Source organism: Sparus aurata, chromosome 6 (assembly GCF_900880675.1).
Source record: "Sparus aurata chromosome 6, fSpaAur1.1, whole genome shotgun sequence".
NCBI lineage: Eukaryota > Metazoa > Chordata > Actinopteri > Spariformes > Sparidae > Sparus > Sparus aurata.
In genome coordinates, this window is record NC_044192.1 from 8,819,277 (window position 1) to 8,841,257 (window position 21,981).

Here is a 21,981-nt window from a genome sequence, read left to right on the forward strand (position 1 = left end):
CAGTTCTTCTCTTCTCTGTTTGTGTTATTGCCTCACCAAATATTGAAAATATGAAAATTCTGACTTTGAATCTCTTCTCCTTCTCTACATATTGGCCCTTTACTCATGTTTGACATGATCTAATCAGACTCTGGTGTGCGCTGTGCTCGGGCAGCGGTGCGCGCTCCCGCGGCACACAGCCCAGCCGCCGCCGCGCACCGTGAACGCGCCTTTCCATGCGGTTTGAATGAAGAAGGAAACGCAGAGAGAAGAAAAAGAGAGAGAAAAAAGATCAGCTGATGATGAAAAGACATGAAGCTGGTTCTGGAGCGGAGATCAGACACCGGGTTGACCCTCTCATGTGAAGCCGGTCCCGGTGCGCAGGGGTACCGGTCCTCCGCTCGGCCCCCCCGCTCTTTGTGACAGAGACCCGGGCGGGTTTCAGGGTTTTTCCTCTGAATGAAGCAGCCGCACCGGAGGGAGACTCGTTCGGAACCACACGCTGATGACCCGGGAGTGTTTTAATGTTGCGGTTTCTTTGTCGGATCTGCGCGGTGAGGGTTTATTTTCCAGCTGGATTGAATCACCTTTTGTTTGCGGGCTGATGCTGCGGTTCACAGTGAAGTCACACTGACGGAGCTCATCTTTTCTTTATCTCCTCATCTGCCTCCTCAGCTCATTCATCTCCAGCGGACTGTGTGAGAGTGCGAACAACACTGATGGGATTATTCCATCAGGAATCATCATTCATATTGTTTTATTATTCATGATATTTGGCTGTGGGGAGCAGCGGTAGGGTTCCGCCTCTGTCTTTGTGTGGAGCTGATCTGTCAGTCCCCGGACCGTGTCAGTCCGGACCTGTCCCGGGTGGTCCCGGTGCGTCCCTGGTTGAGGAGCCAGCACCATGCCGGAGTGCGTGTCGGTGCCCGAGTTCCTGCAGGAGGTTCAGGAGGACTGGAGCTCTCCCACCACCTCCTCCTTCACCTCCAAGATGATCAGCTGCAGGAACACCGTCTACCTGCTGGAGGAGGTCAGTATGACACAGAGGGTGGTGGTGATGACACAGAGGGTGGTGGTGATGGCAGCAGCAGCAGCAGCAACAGCATCAGTGAACTGGAAATGTAGCCTGTCATTCATCATCTGCTGGCAACATGAGGGTAGATTTCAGGCAGGGAACACGTCCCCCTAATAAGAACTATTCTGGTGACAGTTCAACCTCCAACAAATGTCACACATCTGTCATAAAACAGACAAAAAGACGTAAATGCGTGATTTAATAACCATGAAGGTGTCAGAGAAGACAGACGGATCAGTTCCTTGACATGAATTAAGACATCTATCGATGCAGAAAAGACATTAATGCAAAAACATTCTTTTTTTCAAGGTACGAGGTGAATGTATTGTCATTTAGAAAGAAAGTAATGGTAAAAGTCCTGCTGCATTTCTTTTTGGGCGCCTGAATGTTAATGATGAGTTCAGGAGTCTCACAGCTGGAGGAGCGAAGCTGCTGTGTAGTCTGGTGGTGCAGCAGCAGCATTAATGAACTGAAAATGTAGCCTGTCATTCATCATCTGCTGGGAACCTAAGTGTAGATTTCAGGCAGGGAACACGTCCCCCCCCCAATAAGAACAATTCTGGTGACAGCTCAGCCTCCAACAAATGTCACACAGTCCGTCATAAGACAGACAAAAAGACATAAATGCATGATTTGATAACCATGAAGGTGTCAGAGAAGAAAGAGGGAGTTCCTTTACATGAATTAAGTCATCTATCGATGCAGAAAATACATTGATGCAAAAACATTCTTTTTTAAGGTAAGGTGAATGTATTGTCATTTAGAAAGAAAGTAATGTTAAAAGTACTGCTGCATTTCTTTTTGGGCGCCTGAGGGTTGATGATGAGTTCAGGAGTCTCACAGCCGGAGGAGTGAAGCTGCTGTGTAGTCTGGTGGTGCAGCAGCAGCAGCAGCAGCATTAATGAACTGAAAATGTAGCCCGTCATTCATCATCTGCTGGGAACATGACATCGATTTCAGGCAGGGAACACGTCCCCCCCAAATTAAAAACAATTCTGGTGACAGTTCAACCTCCAACAAATGTCACACAATCTGTCATAAAACAAAAAAAAAAAGACGTAAATGCATGATTTGATAATCAAGAATGTGTCAGAGAAGAAAGAGGGATCAGTTCTTTAACATAATTTAAGACATTAAACCCATGCAGAAAAGACATCAATGCATTTTTCCAGGACACCGTGTATTTATTGTCAGGAGTCTCACAGCTGGAGGAGTGAAACTGCTGTCTAGTCTGGTGGTACAGCAGCAGATACTTCTGGTTCTTCTGTCAGATGGCTGCAGGCTGAACAGACTGTGTGGTCTTGTATCCTCTGGGGTCTGTGCAGACGTCTCACCTCACCGATGTCCCTCTGGAGATGGTACCAGTGATGTTCTGGTTGGTTTTAATCACCCGCTGCAGAACCTTCCTGTCCTGGTCCAGTTTGTGATGTTTCCTGACAGAAAGTAGAGCCTCTGCTGTGGTTTATTTTTTTAACTAGTGTGATGATGTGTGATGACAACACAGTTTCTCAGTGTTGGTAATTCCAATAAACCTGAAAGTGTTCACCTCCTCCACCTCAGTTTCACTGATGTAGATGGGGCGGTGTCGTTATTACCTTTTACTGACAAGAGAACAGTTTACAAAGAATTAAGGTAAACCAACCAGTAGCACATATAAAACATAATGTAAGATGAAAATAGAGAAAAAATAAAGTTAAAAAACAGACAGATGTGTACAGATCAATGTACACATCATGAGACAGATGTTTCAGTGTAAAGATTTCAGAATTACTCATGAATTTATTACATTTGTTGTTATTTGTGAACTAAAGTGATGTTATTTGTGAGTTAAGTTCTAAAAGAAAAAGTGAAAATTGGGGAAGAGATCTGGATAATTTGCATTAAATCTGCAGTATCGTGGAAGAAAGAAATTATTTTCTATTATTTGTCGCAATGATAATCCAGATGGTAGCATTTATGAGTTTGTGATCAATTTCATAATATTTGAAGGGGCACTATGTAGTTTTGAGAAGCAATTCACAATCATAATTTTAATATTTACATTGTTAATGAGGTAATAACAGAAACTCACACAAATTCATCTTTTCCTCAGGGTGCCATTGTAGTTACTGCTGGACTTGTTGGTTGTAACCGATGTAAATCATCAGTTTTACAAAGATACATTTTCCTTGTGGTTGGAAGGTTGTGCCTGATCCCACTTTTGCACCAAAAAACCCCCAAAACGACTTGTTTTGTCAGAAAAGGTGTCCTTCAATAACCTGATTGTCATCAGTGAATCTCCTGTCTGACCTCCATCTCCTGCAGCCTCGAGCATGGTCAGGATTTCTGGAAATATCAGCAGATACAGATGTAATTTCCTGAGTTATATACGTGACAAGGAACTTTGAGCTGGTTATGAAACAGTATGAGTTGAACACTGATGCGTGGATATGACTTACATAAGCAAACAAGACCATCAGTGAGCAGATCAGCTATTTCTGCATAGTCATATTTTGACTCATCCAGGTTTGATAAGTCTTAAAATGTGAACGGTTTCTAATTATGGAGGGTTTTAGGATGAATTGAAGGGTGTCACAGCCTGAGGAGTGAAGCTGCTCTGTAGTCTGGTGCTACAGCATGAAAACAAGTTGACTTTCTTTGTCCAGAGTCACCAGAATCAATGAGAAATTAGCTCTAAGAAGGTTAATAAAGTAACTTCCTCACATAACCTAAAAGTAGAACCAATGTTGCGTCACCCTGAGAATTTTTAGCCACTAACAAATGATCTCCTGCTGTGTAACGCTTGATGGCTCATTTTTGCCTCGGGGCCTCCATGGGGGGCTAATCTGTCCTTCACAGAGTCCATGATGACATCATCAAATATCACGTTTAGGAACGATGGATCGTTTCACACAATAGTTGTCAGATAACGTTCTGCCCGTCTACAAATCAATGAACTAAATGATCGTTTTGAACAGTTTGTGTCGCTGTGAAGTTGCTCTGCTGCAGAGTTACGTCAGTTTCTGTGTGTTTGGGTGGAGGTGGGGGGGGGGGGGGGGGGGGGTCACACACACACACACACACACACACACACACACACACACTCTCATGCTGCTGGTCTCTGGAGTCACTGACCCGAAGACTTCAGCTCCTCGGCTGCCCTCTTTCTTTTTACCCCCAACAGAGTCTGCATATGTTACCACGGCAACAGATTAATCCTTATTAGTATTCGCTGATATTGTAATTTAATGGTAATGAGGAGGAGCCAGAGAGATGATTATTAATGAGGATATGAGTTCATCTGCAACCTGCACACTGATCCCACACACGCTCCAGTTTAAAACGCCGACCATCAGCCGCTTCGTGACAGATTTACACTGATGAGACTCACACAGGAATGTAGCTGCCTGTTGTCAGAGAACAAAGCTCGTCCTCTGTGTGTGTGTGTTGAGTCAGCAGGTGAATTAGTGCATCCCAACACGCTCTACATGAACACACACACGCACACACACACACACTTTTAGCTGATTCCAATTGTGTGCTCTGTGTTCAGGTTCTGGACAGTGACCGGTTGGTGTTGCAGAAAATGAAGAAAGCTGCTAAAGCCAAATACACATCAGGACAAGGTATACACTCAAAGAAACACACATATAGAAACACACACACATCACTTCCTGTTCTAACGGTCCCTCCCTCCCTCCGTCAGACCACGTGTCTCACCTGGAGCAGTACATCAACTCGATGGAGAAGCTGTCGGTCAACTGTCACTCAAACGGAGAGTCGGAGGTCGGCTCCGCCTTCTGCCGCCTGGCGGACTTTTCCAAAGAGCTCCTCTCTCCCATGAAGAACCTGGTGAGTCATCAGTCAGCACTGTGATGTCACAGAGGTCAGAGGTCACGACACCTGCACCTGATAATGACTGTGAGCTCCTCAGTTTGTGACCTTTCTGGGGACAACTTCTAATCTAAAACCATCTGATTGAATTTACATGTAATAGGTTACTTTGTAATTTCCCTTCCATAGAGAAATCCTCTCTTTAAGATCTCATGATTGGCTTGAAACTGGTAAAGTCCATATTTGTTTGGGCAACTTGTCCATTCCAAACTTCACTTGAGAAACCACTGATTGAAAAGTTCCTAACTAAAAAACCTGTAATTTGATTGAACGAGTAAGTTCCAAACTAGATTAGAAGCATCTCTAATTACAAACTTCACCAGTATCTTCCAGAACTCATTGAGAAATCCTCTAATTGAAAACCTCTGATTGGAGAACAGTTGCATTCAAAACTTTAATTGGGAAAACCTGTGATTTAAAACCTCCTTTGATCTGTTCCAAACTTCACCAAGAAACTCTTATTAAAAACCAATCAGCCTTCAATAAGTACACATTATAACTGAAAATCTTCATTATCTTACTGTTTATTTATGTTTATGTTTATGTTTGTTTGTGTGTGTGTGTGTGTGTGTGTGTGTGTGTGTGTGTGTGTGTGTGTGTGTGTGTGTGTGCAGTTAAAGAGCATGCTCCACAACATCAACTTCTTCCTGGACTCTCTGGTTAAAGGAGACCTGAGGGAGGTGAAGGGGGTGAGGACTCCATCTTTACTTACTTATAAAACCGTTCAGCTGTTTAGAAGAGTTGGTGAAGTCATATTTGCTCCTTGTGGCCTCAGGGTGGCGCTGTGTGTCACCTGACTGTTGTCATTGAAGTTAATGATCATGGTGTCTAAAGTGTTTACAGCCTCATCAGTACAGTGGATCTAAAGTCCTGTTTCCTCCTCTGTCCTTCTGTCCTTCTGTCTGTCTCTTCTTGTAGGATCTGAAGAAGCCTTTTGAGAAAGCGTGGAGGGACTACGAGAGCAGATTGTGAGTGATGAATTATCTCTGATGTTATTTTAAATGCACATTAGTATCTTTTTATTGTGAGTATCCTGGTTATGTGTTTGTGCATGAAATGTCATCATTATGTTGTCAGAAAGTCCTAAATATGTCTGCTGGAGTACCTTGATAGAAACCTGGTGTGTGTGTGTGTGTGTGTGTGTGTGTGTGCATGTGTGCGTGTGTGTGTGTGTGCAGTAAGCAGGTGGAGAAGGAGAAGAGGGAGCTGGCTCGTCAGTATGGGATGGTGAGGAACGAGGTGAGCGGAGGAGAGATCGCCGAGGAGCTCGAGAAAGAGAGACGCTCCTTCCAACTGAGCATGTGTGAGGTCAGTGATACCGCCTCCCTCTGTTCCTTCTTCTTCTTCTTCTTCTTTATTTTATTTTCTTCTTTTTCCCTCTTCTTCTTCATTTTTGTATCCCACTTCCATCTTCTTTATTATCATCATCATCACTATCTTCTTCTTTTTTTCTTCATTTTTGTCTTGTATTCTTCTTTTTTCCTCCTCTTTACTTTTCTTCTTAATTTTGTGTCTTCTTACTATTCTTCTTTTCTTTTTCTTTATTTTTTTACTTCTTTATTTTTGTCTTCTTCTTTTTTCGTCTTCTTTATTTTTGTGTTCCTCTTGTATTTCTTCTTCATTGTGTTCTTTTCTTCTTTGTGTTATTTTCTTCTTCTTCTTCTTCTTCTTTGTCTTCTTTATTTTTGTCTTCTTCTTCAGTTTCTTCTGCTCTGCCTGCTCCTTTTTCTTCCTCCTCGTCCTGCTGCTCAACGACTCTGTCAAAAACACATCCATCACAAAATCTCCAGGCACCCGTCTGTCTGATAAATATCCTCCTCTCTCTCTCTCAGTATTTGATTAAAGTGAACGAGATAAAGACGAAGAGAGGAGTCGACCTGCTGCAGAACCTCATTAAACACTACCACAGCCACAACAAGTAAGAGCACACACACTAACACACAAACACGCCTACATGCTGTTTACAGACCTGAATGTATTTACTGTGTGTGTGTGTGTGTAGTTTCCTGCAGGAGTGTGTGTCCACCACTCAGAGGTTGAAGCAGTACATGGAGGAGCTGAATGGAGTCCTGTCGACGGTACGACAACAATTAACAGCAGTGCGATTTAATATTGTGGCTGTAATGAACACTGCAACCTCATGGGGGCGCTAGCAGGCTGTCGTTTGAGTACATTTACTCAAATACCGCCCTGACAGTTTGAGCAACTTGTACTTTACTGGAATATTAACATTTCACACTACTTTATACTTTGACTTCAAAAAAATTAGATGTATAAATTGTATTTTTTTATTTTCCCACATGTTTCCAACAGCTTTAGTTACTTATTACTTAAAGCGAAACTCTCGCCAAAAAGCAACCAAGGCTTTATTTGGGATTGAATATGAGTCAAACCTTCGTGTGAAAGCATAATTACGATGAAAGAGGCACTTTTAAGATTTACCGTAGTTTCGGTTTTGGGCGGCAACGTGAGTAGTTCAAAAAACTTCTTTTTCATAAACTCTGTGTACACAAACACTGTTCTCAATGCTCTTGTTCATGAGTAGAGAACCTGGTGATGCTACGAGCAAAGTTTCATGTTGTGTCGAGCCTTCTTAGTGTTCTAAAAATAGCGATTTTGATGCTAGCATGTCTTGCCCCATGCACTCCCGTTCAAAATTAACGTGCCCAAAACCGAAACTACGGTAAATCTTAAAAGTGCCTCTTTCGTCATAATTATGCTTTTACACGAAGGTTTGACTCGTATTCAATCCCAAATAAAGCCTCGGTTGCTTTTTGGCAAGAGTTTCGCTTTAACAGATTCAGATAGATAATGTAAATATAATCAACAAATAAATGATGATGTGTCATTATGGGTTAAGTTAAAACCTAATTGATTCTCTGGTTTAATTCACAAACCTCACTTTTAGTTGTAACATTTAAGTGATGTATATATTAATGCATCAATGATCCTAATTCAACCATATAATATACGTTATTATGAAATTGGAGACTCATGAGTGCTTTAATCTTGTAGTACTGTAAGTATAAGATATTAATACTTCTTACTGGAAATACTGGAACTCAGGACTTTAACAAAGTATTTCACATTGTGTTATTGATACTTTTTACTTTACTGTCAAAGGTCTGAGTTCTTCTCTCGGGACGCTTCAGACACACACAGCTTGTATAATTGCAACCACACGATCAGCACTCAGCCGATCACATGAGACGTTATCATAGTTCAGACTCCCTGCTGTCATATGTTGCCTTTATTTCAAAATAAGAGCACACTATTGTTAAAAAACAAATCTCATTTACAAGGGAGACTTGAGTACAGAATAAAATTACATCAAACTAAATTTTGTAAAAGATAATAATGAGAATGGAGAAGATTTAAATATACAAATATAAAGACAACAGCATGACACAATGTATTATAAAGTATTCTTGGTGTAAATTAATGAAAATACAAAAAAACTCTGTAAAAATCTGTTTAAATATGTAGAAAAACAATCAGAAAGACAAACTGCTCGACAGTATAAACAGACGCATTCTAAATAAATGAGTGCACACTAAAATGAAAATGAATAAACAAAAACAAACATGTTATTACAAAAGAGTCACACCTAAAAAAGATCTCAAACATGAGCCCTCTGGATGAGTTGAACCGTATGAGAAGGTCGACTCAGGTGAGCTGTTGTGTGTCTGCAGGTGAAGCAGCGTCAGGAGGAGGAGAAGAAGCAGCTGGTGACGCTCAGAGATCAGCTGAGGCCGGTCGTCCACACAGAGCAGGTCAGAGACACACACACACACACACACACACACACATTGACGGACGTTATAACGCTGTTCAAGAGGTAACTAGTGTGTGTGTGTGTGTGTGTGTGTGTGCAGGACTCTCTACCTAAGCAGGTGTACAGTATGCATCAGCTGCTCGGAGACAAACAGTACGGGACAGAAAGATCAGGATTCCTCTACAAGAAGAGTGACGGGTGAAAAACAAACACACACACACACACACACACACACACACACACACACACACACACACACACACACACAACAGTGACCATTAGTGTGTTTAAGTCCGACTGTAATTGTGTCTGTTTGTGTTTCAGGTTGAGGAAAATGTGGCAGAAGAGAAAATGTTCAGCTCACAACTGTTACCTGACCATCGCACACGCTACCGTGAGTTCACCACCACCGAATGTTCAGTTCAACAAGTTAAAGGGACATGACGTAACTTTTTTACATTGATCCTACCCTGAAGTGACACAGTGCAGAAACAAGTGACAGACATGTTTACTTAAACAGGTTTTCAACACATGACATTGTTATGATGTAATAAGTTTTGTGTGTAGTTGTCAGCAAAATTACGTCTGATAAATTGTTACAGACCTGGGATCTGTATTAACGACAGTGAAGTTGCACTGAGAAACTGTAGAGGGCGCCAAATCACACAAAAGGCCAATTTTTACATAATGTTTCTTTAAATGGCGAAACATTGGGAGGCTTTTATTGTGAAGCAGCCACATAAAAATCCAACATTTTTGTAACGTTTAAATTTTTATTAGTCTCGCAAAGTTTGGTTCAGTTTAATCTAATGTCTGTATTTCATATGCTTTGATCTTTAAATTTTCTATTTATCCTTTACTAGTATCACCTGTAAAACACTAAAACAATCTGCAGAAGTTCATCTTTATTTGTGAGCGAAAGGCAATTATTTTTTAGCATAAAGTGCCATTTAAGATTAAGACTCGGCAGCACAGCATCAATGAAAAAAAAGTATTATAATCAGCATAGCGTTCCAGTAAAATACATCAACAACAACCAGAAGGAAATGTGCTTTACAAATAAAGATTTGATTGATCGATTGATTCTGATCACCCCTCTTCTCTCTCTCAGCCTAACAAACCTCCAACCAGACTCAACCTGCTCACCTGTCAGGTTAAACCCAGCGTGGAGGACAAGAAATGCTTCGACCTCATCTCTCGTAAGACATTTTAACAATCCTGTGTGTGGGTTGTTACCTTAACAACCTCATCTCAAATCTCTTTAGCATCCATGTTGCTATTATTCCTTTATAACTGCAAACAAACACGTACATCTAAGTGTCCAATCACACTATCTGGATACCAAAATGTAGATTTACACCTTCAATCCAATCAGAACCCTGACAATAAAAAAGTTGTTGTGTAAAACCAAATTAAAACTTTGACTGTCTTTGACACATACTGAATGAAAAACGGAATAAAAACAGTATATTTAATATTTGACCATGTTAAAGTCTATTGTTTTTGGTTTCTATACTCTTATTCTGACACTTTGTCCTCCAGATAATCGAACCTACCACTTCCTGGCTGAAGATGAAGCTGAATGCGTGGCGTGAGTCAAAAAAATAAGTCTTACTGGCATCATCCTGTATTTATGACGATCATGATAATTAAAAGTGTCACATGTTTGTTTGTGTGTGTTCAGCTGGATCTCGGTGCTCAGCAACAGTAAGCAGGAGGCCCTGAGTGTGGCTCTGGACGGGGGCAGGAGAGGCGGAGGTGGCGGGGAGAGCAGCGTGGAGGATCTGACCCGGGCCATCACTGACGACATCAGACGGATGCCGGGAAACAACAACTGCTGTGACTGTGGAGCGCCAGGTAATCTCTGTCAGTCAATCAATAAATTAATCTCCATCTCACCTCATCTCCACCCGGCTTTTACCAAACGTGCTGTCGATAACACTGTTTTGATAATAGATGAACTGTGGAGGACTTGTGAGTGACATATTTTCATATTATCTGACGTCTTTTAAGCCAAACGATAAATTAAGTAAATGGACAGCAGATTATTTAGTAATGAAATGAATCGTTTGTTGCAGCTCGAATAAGATAAAAAACATTTGTGCTTATTATTTGATGCTGCTGCCATCAAACTCATTTAACAGATAAGACAGTGGCGATAAACTTTAATTCTCTCTCTCTCTCCGTCTGTAGATCCTGGATGGCTCTCGACCAACCTGGGCATCCTGACCTGTATCGAGTGTTCGGGGATCCACAGAGAGATGGGGGTCCACGTCTCCAGGATCCAGTCTCTGAGTCTGGACAGTCTGGGGACCTCAGACCTGCTGGTAGGTCTGGACTGTCGGCTAACCAGTTAATCAACCTGCAGCCCATCCTGTCGTCAGCTGGATTTAGTTTTGACACCTTAAATTGTTCATGGTGTAGCTGAACAGGACGCTCCGGTTAACTAATGTCTTAAGATCCAACTCTTTCCCTCTGATGAAGCTGGTTTAGTAGTTTCTTGGTGAAGCCACCATGATGTTTCGCTTTGACTGGAGGTGTTTATTCCTCCAGAGCTCACCATCTCTGCTGTCTGCCAGTGAACAGGCTCACATTAATCCCAAATTACCAGCGTCTGTCCCTCCCCTCCCGTCTGTGAGTGCAGCCAGCCTTCAAGATGCTGCAGTTTTTGGCTTTTCAGCGTTAATTTAATTTTCAGTCCTGGATGTCACCACTTTGATCTGACTCTGCGTTCAGGATTAGGGGGTTGATTTACGACCTTAAATGTACTTTTTCACATGGCGGTAACTTTGTGTACAAGAGCGCAAGTAATGAATTCTGTCTTCTGTCTTTCCCAGCTGGCCAGAAATGTTGGTAACGCTGGTTTTAATGAGATACTGGAGGCGAACCTGCTGAGTCCGTCACTGAAGCCCTCGCAGCACAGCCACATGTAAGACAAGCACAAAATATTGTTGTATTTTGCTGCAAAAAAATAGTTTTTGTTTTATGAATCTGACCATATTTATGTATTTATATATATGTTTTCTGTGTCTATGTTTGTGTGCAGGGCGGAGCGAAAAGACTTCATCCTATCAAAGTATCAGGACATTCATTTTGTGAGGCGCAGCCACAGCTCCAGCTCTGCGCTGAGACTCGGCCTGCAGGAGGCGACGAAGAGCTGCGACATCTACAGTCTGATCCACCTGTACGCTCAGAGGACGGAGCTGAGCCAGCCGCTGCACACACACATACAGGTACACACATACACCGGTCAGCAGACAGGTAACATCTCATGAAACAACACACACAGACACACTCAGCCGTGTGTTTCCATTACAGGAGAAAGGGGAGACGGCGCTCCATCTCGCTGTCCTATTGGCTGACAGGACGTCGCTGCACATCCTGGACTTCCTGGCTCAGAACTGGTCCGTCTGCTCTGATGATGTTTAAGTGTGATTTCACCCATGTGTGTTTTTTCTGTGTACACCTGTGTGTGTTTTTACCTGCATGTTATTTTCCCCTTCAGCTCCAACGTGGACGTGCAGACGTCAGCAGGAAACACGGCGCTGCACTACAGCTGTCTGCACAACAAGAGCGACTGTGTGAGACTGCTGCTGAGAGCCAGGGCCAACACACACATCAGTAATATATGCACACAACAACACACACACGACTTGTAACTTTAACTTTCCAAAAAAGTCTTCACTTTTCATAATATAGTAGTGTGTGAAGTTTACCTGATGGAGACGACAGTGAACATCTCATAAAACTTTAACTGTCAACAGAGAACGAGTTGGGAGAGAGCGCTCTGGACGTGAGCCGCAAGCTGAAGCACGGCGACTGTGAGGCGCTGGTGAGGTCACAGCGATGTCACTTCTCTACATGTGTGTATTGTTGACAGCGTCGCTCCAACTGTAACTGTGTGTGTGTGTGTGTGTGTGTGTGCGCACAGCTGCAGAAGGCCCAGTCCAACCACTTCGACCATCACGTCCATGTGGAGTACGAGTGGAGGCTGCGTCGTGACGATCTCTACGACAGCGATGATGACTTTGAGGAAAGGGTAACCATGGCAACCAACAGCCTTTTCATTTAAATAAAATATTATTCACATTTTTCATCATTTTTTCATTTTTATTGTCAATTTTCGGTTTTCTCTTTATGCGTCTTGACTTTCACCGCCTTTTATCTCTTTTGTTTTTTTTTAATAATATTTTTAAAATGTTGTTTAGTCCAAAATAATGTACAACATAATCACTGCCTGTAATACTAATAAGTATTTGTGTCGACAAACTAACTTAATTCCTCTTCTCCTCGTTCTAGAACGGTCCAGTGAAGAAGGAGCGCTTCTCCTCTTCCTCGTCCTCCACCTTCACCTCCTCCTTCTCCTTCTCCTCCCGTCCCTTCAGCTTCAATCAGTCCACCTCCTCCTCCATCCCCCCGACCTCCTCTGGAGCAGCAACAGGAGGAGGAGGCGGGGGAGGAGGAGGAGGGGGAGCAGGAGGAGGAGGAGGAGGAGGAGGAGGAGGACTTCTCAGTGTGGGGAGGAGGCTCGCCATGGCGATGGAGCTCCACAGCAGGCCCGTTGGCTCCGCCTCCAGCCCCCCTCCTCCTCCTCCATCCTCTCCAGCACCACCGCTGCCTCCGAGGGTCAAAGGTGAGTCGGATTGTTCTGCTGTTTATTGTTTCACCTGTAATGTTTCCTGCCTTCATCTGTATGCAGAACTGAACCTGGCCAAATTAGAATTAGATAAAGAAATATATAAATGGCCGGACAAACTCATTAATTAATTAACATGCCATTAAATGCACTGAAATTTAAATAATTGTGATGTAAAAAAATTTTCTGTTTCAATTTGCAGCTGTAATTTTTTTGACCTTTGTTTTAAATTCAACTACTGATTTACTTTCCCATTTAATTTGACTTTGATTTGAATTCATTTTTTTGTTATGTATGAAATTATTTCCTCCCAGCAGGACCGTCCCGCCCTTCTGTGCTTTGACTGGCTTTGAATGACGTCTGCCTCAGTTGTATAATGAAGCAGAAATTAAGACAGAGAAGTTAAAAGCAGTTACAGGAATTACAAAAGTTTGTGGAAATAGATATCCTTTTTTTTTTTTAAAAAAGAATACATCAATACAAATTAAATGTGAAAGTAAATAGATAAACAAAGGTAAATAAATACAGAGGCAAATTAAAGTAGTTGTATAAATGTCACATTTTATAAATTTGTTAATAACTTCATTTATTTTCAATATTACATTTGGGGCATTTATTGGCATATTGATTTATTTATTGAGCAATTTATATATATTTTTTAATTTCTGGCAGTCTCAGTCCTCCATACGTCTGCTGCCTGACTCAACAAGCAGCACATCGTTCTTCTTCTTCTTCTCCTTCTTCTTCTTCTCCTCCTCCTCCTCCTCCACCTCGTGGTTCCACATTTTGTTGTTCGTGCTGAGCCAGCAAGACCCAGCAGCTTGTTATAAAGGCTTGTAATCAAATGATGGCAGAAACATCAAAGTTTATAGTAATTAGAGTTATCAAGACATCAAAAAATTCAGACTCAAGATGAGAGGTAAAAATGGAGGTGCTGAGTTTCCATTAACGCAAATTAAAACAAGAGCAGATCAGAAGACAGATATTCATGATTAAGCTTCTTTACATCTCTACCTCCTCTCGTCCTCCAGCTCCCAACGTTCCCCCTCCTCCCCCTCCTGCTGGGGGCGAGGGAGGTGGGGAAGAGGACGATGATGAGGGGGAGGTCTTCTTCCCCATGACAGGAAGCAGAAAGTCGACGCCTCCTCCTCCCATCGCCGCCCGACACAAGAGGAGCTGCTCTGAGTCAGGCAAGCGCGGTGACATCAGGGAGACACACTGCGATTAATCCGTCACTGTGATACTGTGTTATTAACCATGTGTGTGTGTGTGTGTGTGTGTGTGTGTGTGTGTGTGTGTGTAGATTATGGGTTGCCAACCAGTCCTAAGATATACAGCAGTCCAGACTCCTCCTTCAAGAAGTATGTGTGAGTATCTGAGACGCCATAAAGATGAATTTAAAACATAAATTCAAACATTTCAACAATGAACCCAATCAAGGAAACGAGGCTTCTGATTGGATCCTTAGTGGCATGATGTCACGCTGGCTCAGGTAACATACAGCACCACCTGCAGAGGGTCCGATGTGATTATGTGGCTTTATGTTATGTGAACTGCAAAAGTTGTTCTGCTGCCTCCTCAGCAGCAAAACGACTCGTCTTCTCTCCATTGTTGCTGTTGACGGCTCAGTGGAGAAAACACACTCCTACGCTCGTCTTACCGGACAGCAGAGAAACGCTGTAGTGTCGTAGAGGGTTCAACAGAATTCAATAAGAATGTCTGACACTCTGAGCACATAAACCAGGCGTTAAAACCATCAAACCCACTTGGGATCGACCAGAAATAGTCGCCATTAAAAAACGACGTATCATAAAATCAGATCAGACATGTACCAGCGTCCCCTGTGGATTAATACAAGTTTTTTCTGCAGCCAAAAATATAAAAATTGGTTCATCCTTTCCTGCATGACTGCACTTGCCCTGCTTACGAGGTGGTGCATTAAAAACAAATTCAAGTAGAGCATTCTGCATGTGTTAGTTTGCTTGTATTGGAGCACACATGGGTAAAATAAGGCCTGGGGGCTGGTTCCGGCCCACGGACCATCTCAATCTGGCGTGTGACGTCCTCAAAAACTTAAAACAACCTCCAAAAAAATCAGAAAGCAGCAGCGCATTAATGCATCTCGAGGCTTCCAACTGAGGGCGCTGTCTGCGTTTTGATTTGACGATAGGCTCTGATAAATGAACTTCAACAAGTCACGTTACAGATCACGACTGATGGATGATCACATGTCGTCCTCTCTGCTGCGTGTTTCAACATCAGACATGAAGCTTGATGGTTTTGCAAAGAGAGGTGACGTCTCTGCTGCTTCCATCAGGCTGAATCACATGTTCTCATTCATAAATACCTTAAAGTTATTATTCATTCTCGTCGGTTAGCTACAGTTACATCTGTAAACATCTGTATTACATGTGTTTTCTTCATTCAGCGCTGCGTTTTAGTACCGAGAATTAGTTTAAAATAATTCAATTTATGGCCCTTCTCTTACATTTTGTAAATCAGTGTGGCCCTCTGGGAAAAAGAGTCTTCTGCAGTCACTGGAGGGAGGCAGAACTCCTGACTGTTTTATTTAACCGTGTGGAAAGTCTCCAGCAAACCAGAAGAACAGTAATGAATATAATGGTTTGAATGAATTACTAAAGTAAACAAACAAATCTTGCTTGATAAATGTTTTGCCAGAGTTTTTTTGCTAAAGTAAGAATTTCACTTGAGTCCCAAAGCTTCAAACGTCACTGCTGGTTTAGAAGTCTCCTCGTTTAGTTTCACAGTTTAACATCTGAACTATGTGTTTGGCACAAAGGGAGGAGAGATGCAGTAATGTAAATTAAAAGGACATGATCATGAGTATAATAAGATTTCCTTGTGATACCAATTAATGATGTAATCACATTGTGACTCATGAAATGTCACATAGACATAAACCTTAAAGGGGCCCTGTGTAGTTTAGAAGAAGAAATTCAAACTCAGATTTTTTATATTTATAAAAGTACTACTACTACTAATGATAATAATAATAATAATAATAATAATAATAATAATAATAATAATAATAATAAGGGTCCGCCACATATAAACAAAGTAAAACAGTATGAAATTGTGTTGTCCTCTTTGTCAGTTTGTTTATTCAGTCATGAAAACAAATGCACACATGAGCCCATATTGACACTCGACTGAGGCTTCTTGGACTTTGATTTCACAAATATAATTCGGAGACTAAAACTATACGTAGCGAGTTGTGTCGGTGCTTCAGCTCCAGTCTCGATGGCTGCTATGAGTTATCGAAGCCACAAGATGTCAGTGTGTCTGCTGAGTTTGAAGCCCTGAAGCTTCAAATGTTTTTCAGCACAAATTAAAAGAAAGCCCCAAAGTTTCATCGGGTGTTAAAACATTTAGTTTCTGGTTCATCTTCTCTAATATGGATGTGCAGGGAAAATGTTGGAAACCGCTAAAACTGTTTAAAGTTAAAATTTTGTCACATTAAAGTGGCTTTATTTCACATACTTGTGTTCGGGTTATTCATTTAAAGAAGGTTCCATCAACATGTTGAAACGAAGCTCTAAACATTGAATATTGTTAATAACAAACAAAAAAACATGTGGATTATGTTTGAGATTCCAGAGATACCAGATTTGTTTGGCTGGATATTTTGTGTCTAAAATGATGCAGCAGATGTGAGATATTTTTATTTGATGGAAAGGTTGACAGTCTTGTTTTTGTGGAAACATTTCAGAGTTTGAGGAGCTTCAGTGAGAGTTGAATCAACACGACAGACAGCAAGTTTTTTCTGCTAAATTTAAATGAACAGAACATGTGTGAGGTTAAAGTGAAGAGCTGATTGTTATCTGAACACGGAGGCTGTACTGACTTCTGGTGGACTGAAGCTGAACTTCACCGTAGATAATAAACCTTTCTCTTCTCTTCTGTCTCTGCAGGCCGGCCTCTCCTCTCAGCTCGCTGGCTGAACGCCCTGACAGAGGTACAGAAACATCCAGCTCCTCCTCTCAGACCCACATCTGTTTTATCTGCTTGGACTCTGATCAATTGTTTTCAAACTGTAAAGAAGTGTTAGCTCACATGTGTCGACCAGTGGAGGATGAATATCCAGGGTTTGATTGTAAATTCTTGTTTTCAATCCAACGCTTTCATGAGAGCTGCAATGATTGGTTGATTAATTGATTATTATTCGATCAAGAGAAAACTACTTGTCGACTATCCTTTGATCGTATTTCTTCAAGCAAAAATCCCAAACTTGATTGGCTCAAACTTCTCCCAGAATTTCCTGATTCTCCGCTCTGACATTATGAAAAAACAAGTTAACCTTGTAGGTTTCTGTCAACTTTGTGAAGCTGTGGATCAATAACTGAAAGTCAGATTTTCAGTTACTTCTACTGGATTTTGGCAATTTCTCTTTTTTTGTTTCCTCTGTCTTTTCTTGTTTTAAAGCAAAAATATAACAACATGAACACATTTAAACACTTAATCTTTAATCATTTTTAAAAACCATCTAGACATTAAAATATTTTCATTGATTTCTCCTTGAGGTTTTCGGAGGGCGGACAGTGATGGTAGCTCCTCCCACTTCCAGCACCATGTCAGTCAAGCCCCGCCCAATGGGTCTCCCACCAATCAGCGCTCTCAGAGCTTCGAGAGTGACAGAAGAGGCCCCGCCCCTCAGCCGCTTCCCCGCAGATCATTGGTGAGATCTTCAAAAAATCTTTAACTCCCCGACAACCACATAAATACTCAAGTACTGTACTACCTGTAGTTTTGAGGTACTTGTACTTTGAGTGATCACATTTAAGTTACTTTTTTCCTTCACTTCGCTACATCTTATAACTTAAATCATGAGTGTCTTTGCAGATTTTGATTATTATTACTAATCTAAATTGGCCTTGTTTATACACAAGTCATATTTATTTTTTCTTGTCATTTCTTGAGTATTAATCACTTGTGTCCATCAGCCTCGTGGTTCGACCAGTCGTCGAGTTGAGGCTCTGTACGACTGCCAGGCCGACCACCATGATGAGCTGAGCTTCTCTGAGGGACAGGTGCTGGTGGTCCTGGGGCAGGAGGACAGCGATTGGTGGGTACGTATCATCATCCTACGCTCTGATTGGTCCTCGCGTCCCAATGAGGGGCGGAGAAAGTGTCCTGCGGATGATTGTGTGTACCGGTTTGTTCATGTTAACCAAATAAAAAATTAAAAAATAAAACCCTTTATATCATCACGTTAACAACTGTGATGAAAAATATTTTTTAAAAAACAAATTTTTTCATGATAATATGAGACTTTTAAAAGCAACAACTATGATGAAATATATGAAAAATTTTGTCATTGAAAAAAAAAAAAAAATCGGAAAATTAAGTAATTACTGTTAAAATACAAAGAAGTGTTCATCAAGTATCTGTAAACATTCTGTAAAATGCATAAATATTTGACATATTTCAGGAGATTTTTTTTGAAAAATTTCAGGAGAATTTTTTTTGAAAAATTTCAGGAGAATTTTTTAGAAACATTTTCAGGAGAATTTTATTACGAACCTTCTAAAGAGAATTGTATAAGAAAGCTTTTAAGGAGAATTTTTCTCTAAAAAAACTTCAGGAGATTTTTTATTTAAACATTTTCCGGACAGTTGTTTTAGAAAAAAGCTCATCACAGTTCTTGTAGAAAGGTTTTCAGGAAAATTTCTTTAGAAATTTTTTTGGCAGAATTATATTTTTAGAAAAAAACTCAAGAGAATCTTTTTTTTCATGAGAATTATTCAGAAACAATTTCAGGAGAATTCTTTTTGGAAAAGATTTCCTGTAGATTTTTTTTTTTTTATTTCGTTTTGGTAGAATTTTCTGGAAAAAGTGTATGGTGAATCTTTATAGAAAACATTGTGTGTGTGTGTGTGTGTGTGTGTGTGTGCGCTCGCAGCATGGTTACATAGAGGACGAACCGGAACGCAGAGGATTGTTTCCGTCCTCCTTCGTCCAGCTGCTCTTGGACTGACATGAGCCTGGACTGGACCAGGACCGGTGCTGACCCTGGCCAGTTCAGATCCAGAACAGAACCTGGAGCCTCAGGGGAACCAAACCACAACCAAAACAGATCAGCACCGAGCACTACGAGCTGAACCTCGGATCTGGTCTCACCCAGACCGGCTCCAGAATCCTGTGAGTTCACGTGATCACGGTCCAGCCGCAGTTCCTGTTGTCAGCCATGTCACGCGTCATGTTACCATGGAAACATTACAGATGAGACTGGACCCTCAGGTCATGTGGTAATGTTGCCATGGAGACGGCCTCACACAGACTGATCAGGCTGATGTTGATGATACTTTTATTTATTTATTTATTTATTAAAACTGTAGAATAATATTTTATTAAGCACACAACAATCCACCGGACTTTTATTTTGAAGTTGAAGTGAACAACTGTTTTTTTCTTTCATTTATTCTAATGTATTTATTGTTATGGACGCTGTAGAGGTGCCACCACACATGCTGCCTATGTCCCGTGTCAGGCTCCGCCTTCATGGAGGGGCGGGGCTTACAAGGTCCAACACATGACCAGAGCACAAAGGATTGTGGGATACTAAAGGACAAACACCAGGAGTGATTTTAATTGTGCTAACTTCAGCTTCCTCTCCAAATTGTTCCCTCTCTGCCTCCATGGAGGATCTGTTAGAATCACCTGGAGGGGACGAGGAGTGAGGAGGCTTCTGAAGGAGCCTCGAGCGAGGACACACAGGTGTATCCTTCCTCTCACATCCTCAGGAGCTCAGACAGGTCGAACGCAGAAGAGGAGATGTGTTAGCATAATGAAAAACACCCCAGATGTCTGCCCCAGATGCAATCCATTAAAAGTCTGAAGACGAAATCCGTCTTCCAGTTTAATGAGTTCGAGTGAATCTGCTCGGATAAACATGTACACCTGCCTGCAGCAAACTGATGTTTTTATGGAAAGTCTCTGAACTTCACAAGTGAACCCAGCTGCTGGTTCAACAGATTAGCACACGTTAAACAAAAAACTGGTACAGCATCAACACAAAGACTTACAAAGACTAAACAAGCACAAATCAGAATGGAAATCAAAATGGCGACGCTAACATTGTTACGGCACGTTTCAAGTAATAAAGTACATAAAGTAAAAGTTGATGAAAAGGTAAAAGGCAGCTGTGTCCGCTGCCACACTGCTGTGACATCATCTGTGTTTCTGTCAGTGAAGTGAGGCCTGTCGGATCTTTAGGATCATCGACTCCTGACTCGGATAACCGTTCAATTTTCAATGTCTGAGGCGTTTTTCATCCAAGTTTTAAGCACAGTGGATCGCAGCAAAATGTTACATTAATGTGCTACTGGAAAAACATTCAAGGAAATGCCCTCTGGAGACTTCTGTTGATCAATTTCTAAAGTCTGATCTGAGTTATTTTACCCTCCTGTGTTTATGTGTTGAGAAAAGTAAAGAAAAAACATTCAAATAATAATTCAGGAGAATTTCTTTTTTTTTCCCCATGTGTGAAATCGAACATATTCTTTCTTTCTTTTTACATCTTCAGGATTTATTATATATTTTTTTATTTAAGGAGAATTCTTTTGAAGGTTTTCAGGAGAATTATTTTTTTTTTTACATTTCAGGAGAATGTATTTTTTTTATTTCAGGAGCATATAAAAAAATTCAGCAGAATATTTTTTTCATGTGTGAAACCTCACCATTAAAAATTTTTCCTAAAAAGTTTTGTTGAAAATGTTTCTGAAAATATAGAACATTTTTCAGAGGATCCTTTTAGAAAAATGCTCAGTTGAATTTTTTTCTAGAAATATTTCAGGAGAACTAAAAAACATTGAAAAGAATAAAAAAAAAAAAAAAAAAAATCAGCAGAATATGTTTTCACGTGTGAAAACCTCAGCACACAAAAACAGTTTTCCTGAATCTCGTTTTCACGATTGAGGGTTTCTCACTTTTTGATTAATGAAAAAAAAAAAAAATTCTCCTGAAACTTGTTTTTCAACCAGATCTCGAGCGGTAAACACAGGAGAGAAAGCAATTTAGATCAGACATCCAAAATGGATCAGCAGAAAAACAAAGTCTACAGCTGCCGCTCAGGGCTGTCGTAGAAGTCGGAACAACAACTTGGAAAATCTGGTAAAATTTTGGTACACAAGTTGCTGATTTGACGATGAAACATGGCAGATGAACATAAATGCCTGGCTGATTAGAAAGCCACGTATTGTATCGTCATTGTATCGTTTCCTTTGCTCTGCCTTATCACTCAAATACTGGAATCTGGAGTCACAGTGTTATTTAATCTCTCTTAGTGATAAAATGCAAACCAATTTTTTTTAGGCCTCCATGTTGTTCCCACAATTCTGACATGTGGGAACAACATGAACAGCGAAGTAGGAGGAGCAACTTCCCAACTCGGGAAAAGGCATCGTACAAGGAACACGTGAATGCAGCACCTGAGCCGAGTTTCAGACCTGGTTGACCGTTTCATTGCACTTTGCGGTATCTGAGTCGTTATCAGAGTTCCCAGCACAGTGGATTGTAGCATATGTTCGGGGGAACATCAGTCGGTCTGTAAAATGTGGTCATCAGAGGGGGCGGAGCCTAAAAAGAGGTACAGCTGATGCTTCCACTGCCTTAAACGTCACAAGA

General features: G+C 41.2%; 1 protein-coding gene and 1 long non-coding RNA gene across 4 annotated transcripts; one reads left to right on the forward strand and one right to left on the reverse strand.

Annotated features, from left to right (window-relative positions):
- The first annotated feature begins 142 nt into the window (after positions 1 to 142).
- unm_sa1614 (un-named sa1614) lies at positions 143 to 20,202 on the forward strand. Of its 2 annotated transcripts, XM_030419232.1 has the most exons (29): positions 143 to 533; positions 655 to 1,009; positions 4,587 to 4,659; positions 4,740 to 4,885; positions 5,542 to 5,616; positions 5,846 to 5,895; positions 6,106 to 6,235; positions 6,760 to 6,845; positions 6,930 to 7,005; positions 8,620 to 8,700; positions 8,803 to 8,900; positions 9,027 to 9,096; positions 9,814 to 9,901; positions 10,245 to 10,293; positions 10,387 to 10,568; positions 10,896 to 11,029; positions 11,540 to 11,631; positions 11,749 to 11,935; positions 12,021 to 12,106; positions 12,208 to 12,323; positions 12,467 to 12,534; positions 12,634 to 12,741; positions 13,002 to 13,335; positions 14,370 to 14,528; positions 14,642 to 14,705; positions 17,271 to 17,314; positions 17,880 to 18,034; positions 18,300 to 18,425; positions 19,259 to 20,202. In XM_030419232.1, the coding sequence occupies exons 2-29, from the start codon at positions 884 to 886 to the stop codon at positions 19,331 to 19,333; spliced, it is 3,078 nt and encodes a 1,025-aa protein (XP_030275092.1). In that variant the 5' UTR covers positions 143 to 533; positions 655 to 883; the 3' UTR covers positions 19,334 to 20,202. The 2 variants fall into 2 exon arrangements, with proteins under 2 accessions (XP_030275092.1, XP_030275093.1); XM_030419233.1 differs by having other exon boundaries at positions 144 to 1,009; positions 10,387 to 10,559.
- On the reverse strand, positions 8,482 to 12,637 carry LOC115582968 (uncharacterized). 2 transcript variants are annotated; one of them, XR_003984285.1, is made up of 3 exons: positions 12,419 to 12,637; positions 12,185 to 12,262; positions 8,482 to 8,673 (listed from the first exon to the last, which is right to left on the reverse strand). It is a non-coding gene; the product is annotated as an uncharacterized LOC115582968 (long non-coding RNA). The 2 variants fall into 2 exon arrangements; XR_003984284.1 differs by lacking the exon at positions 8,482 to 8,673 and adding an exon at positions 11,793 to 11,917.
- Positions 20,203 to 21,981: the final 1,779 nt, after the last annotated feature.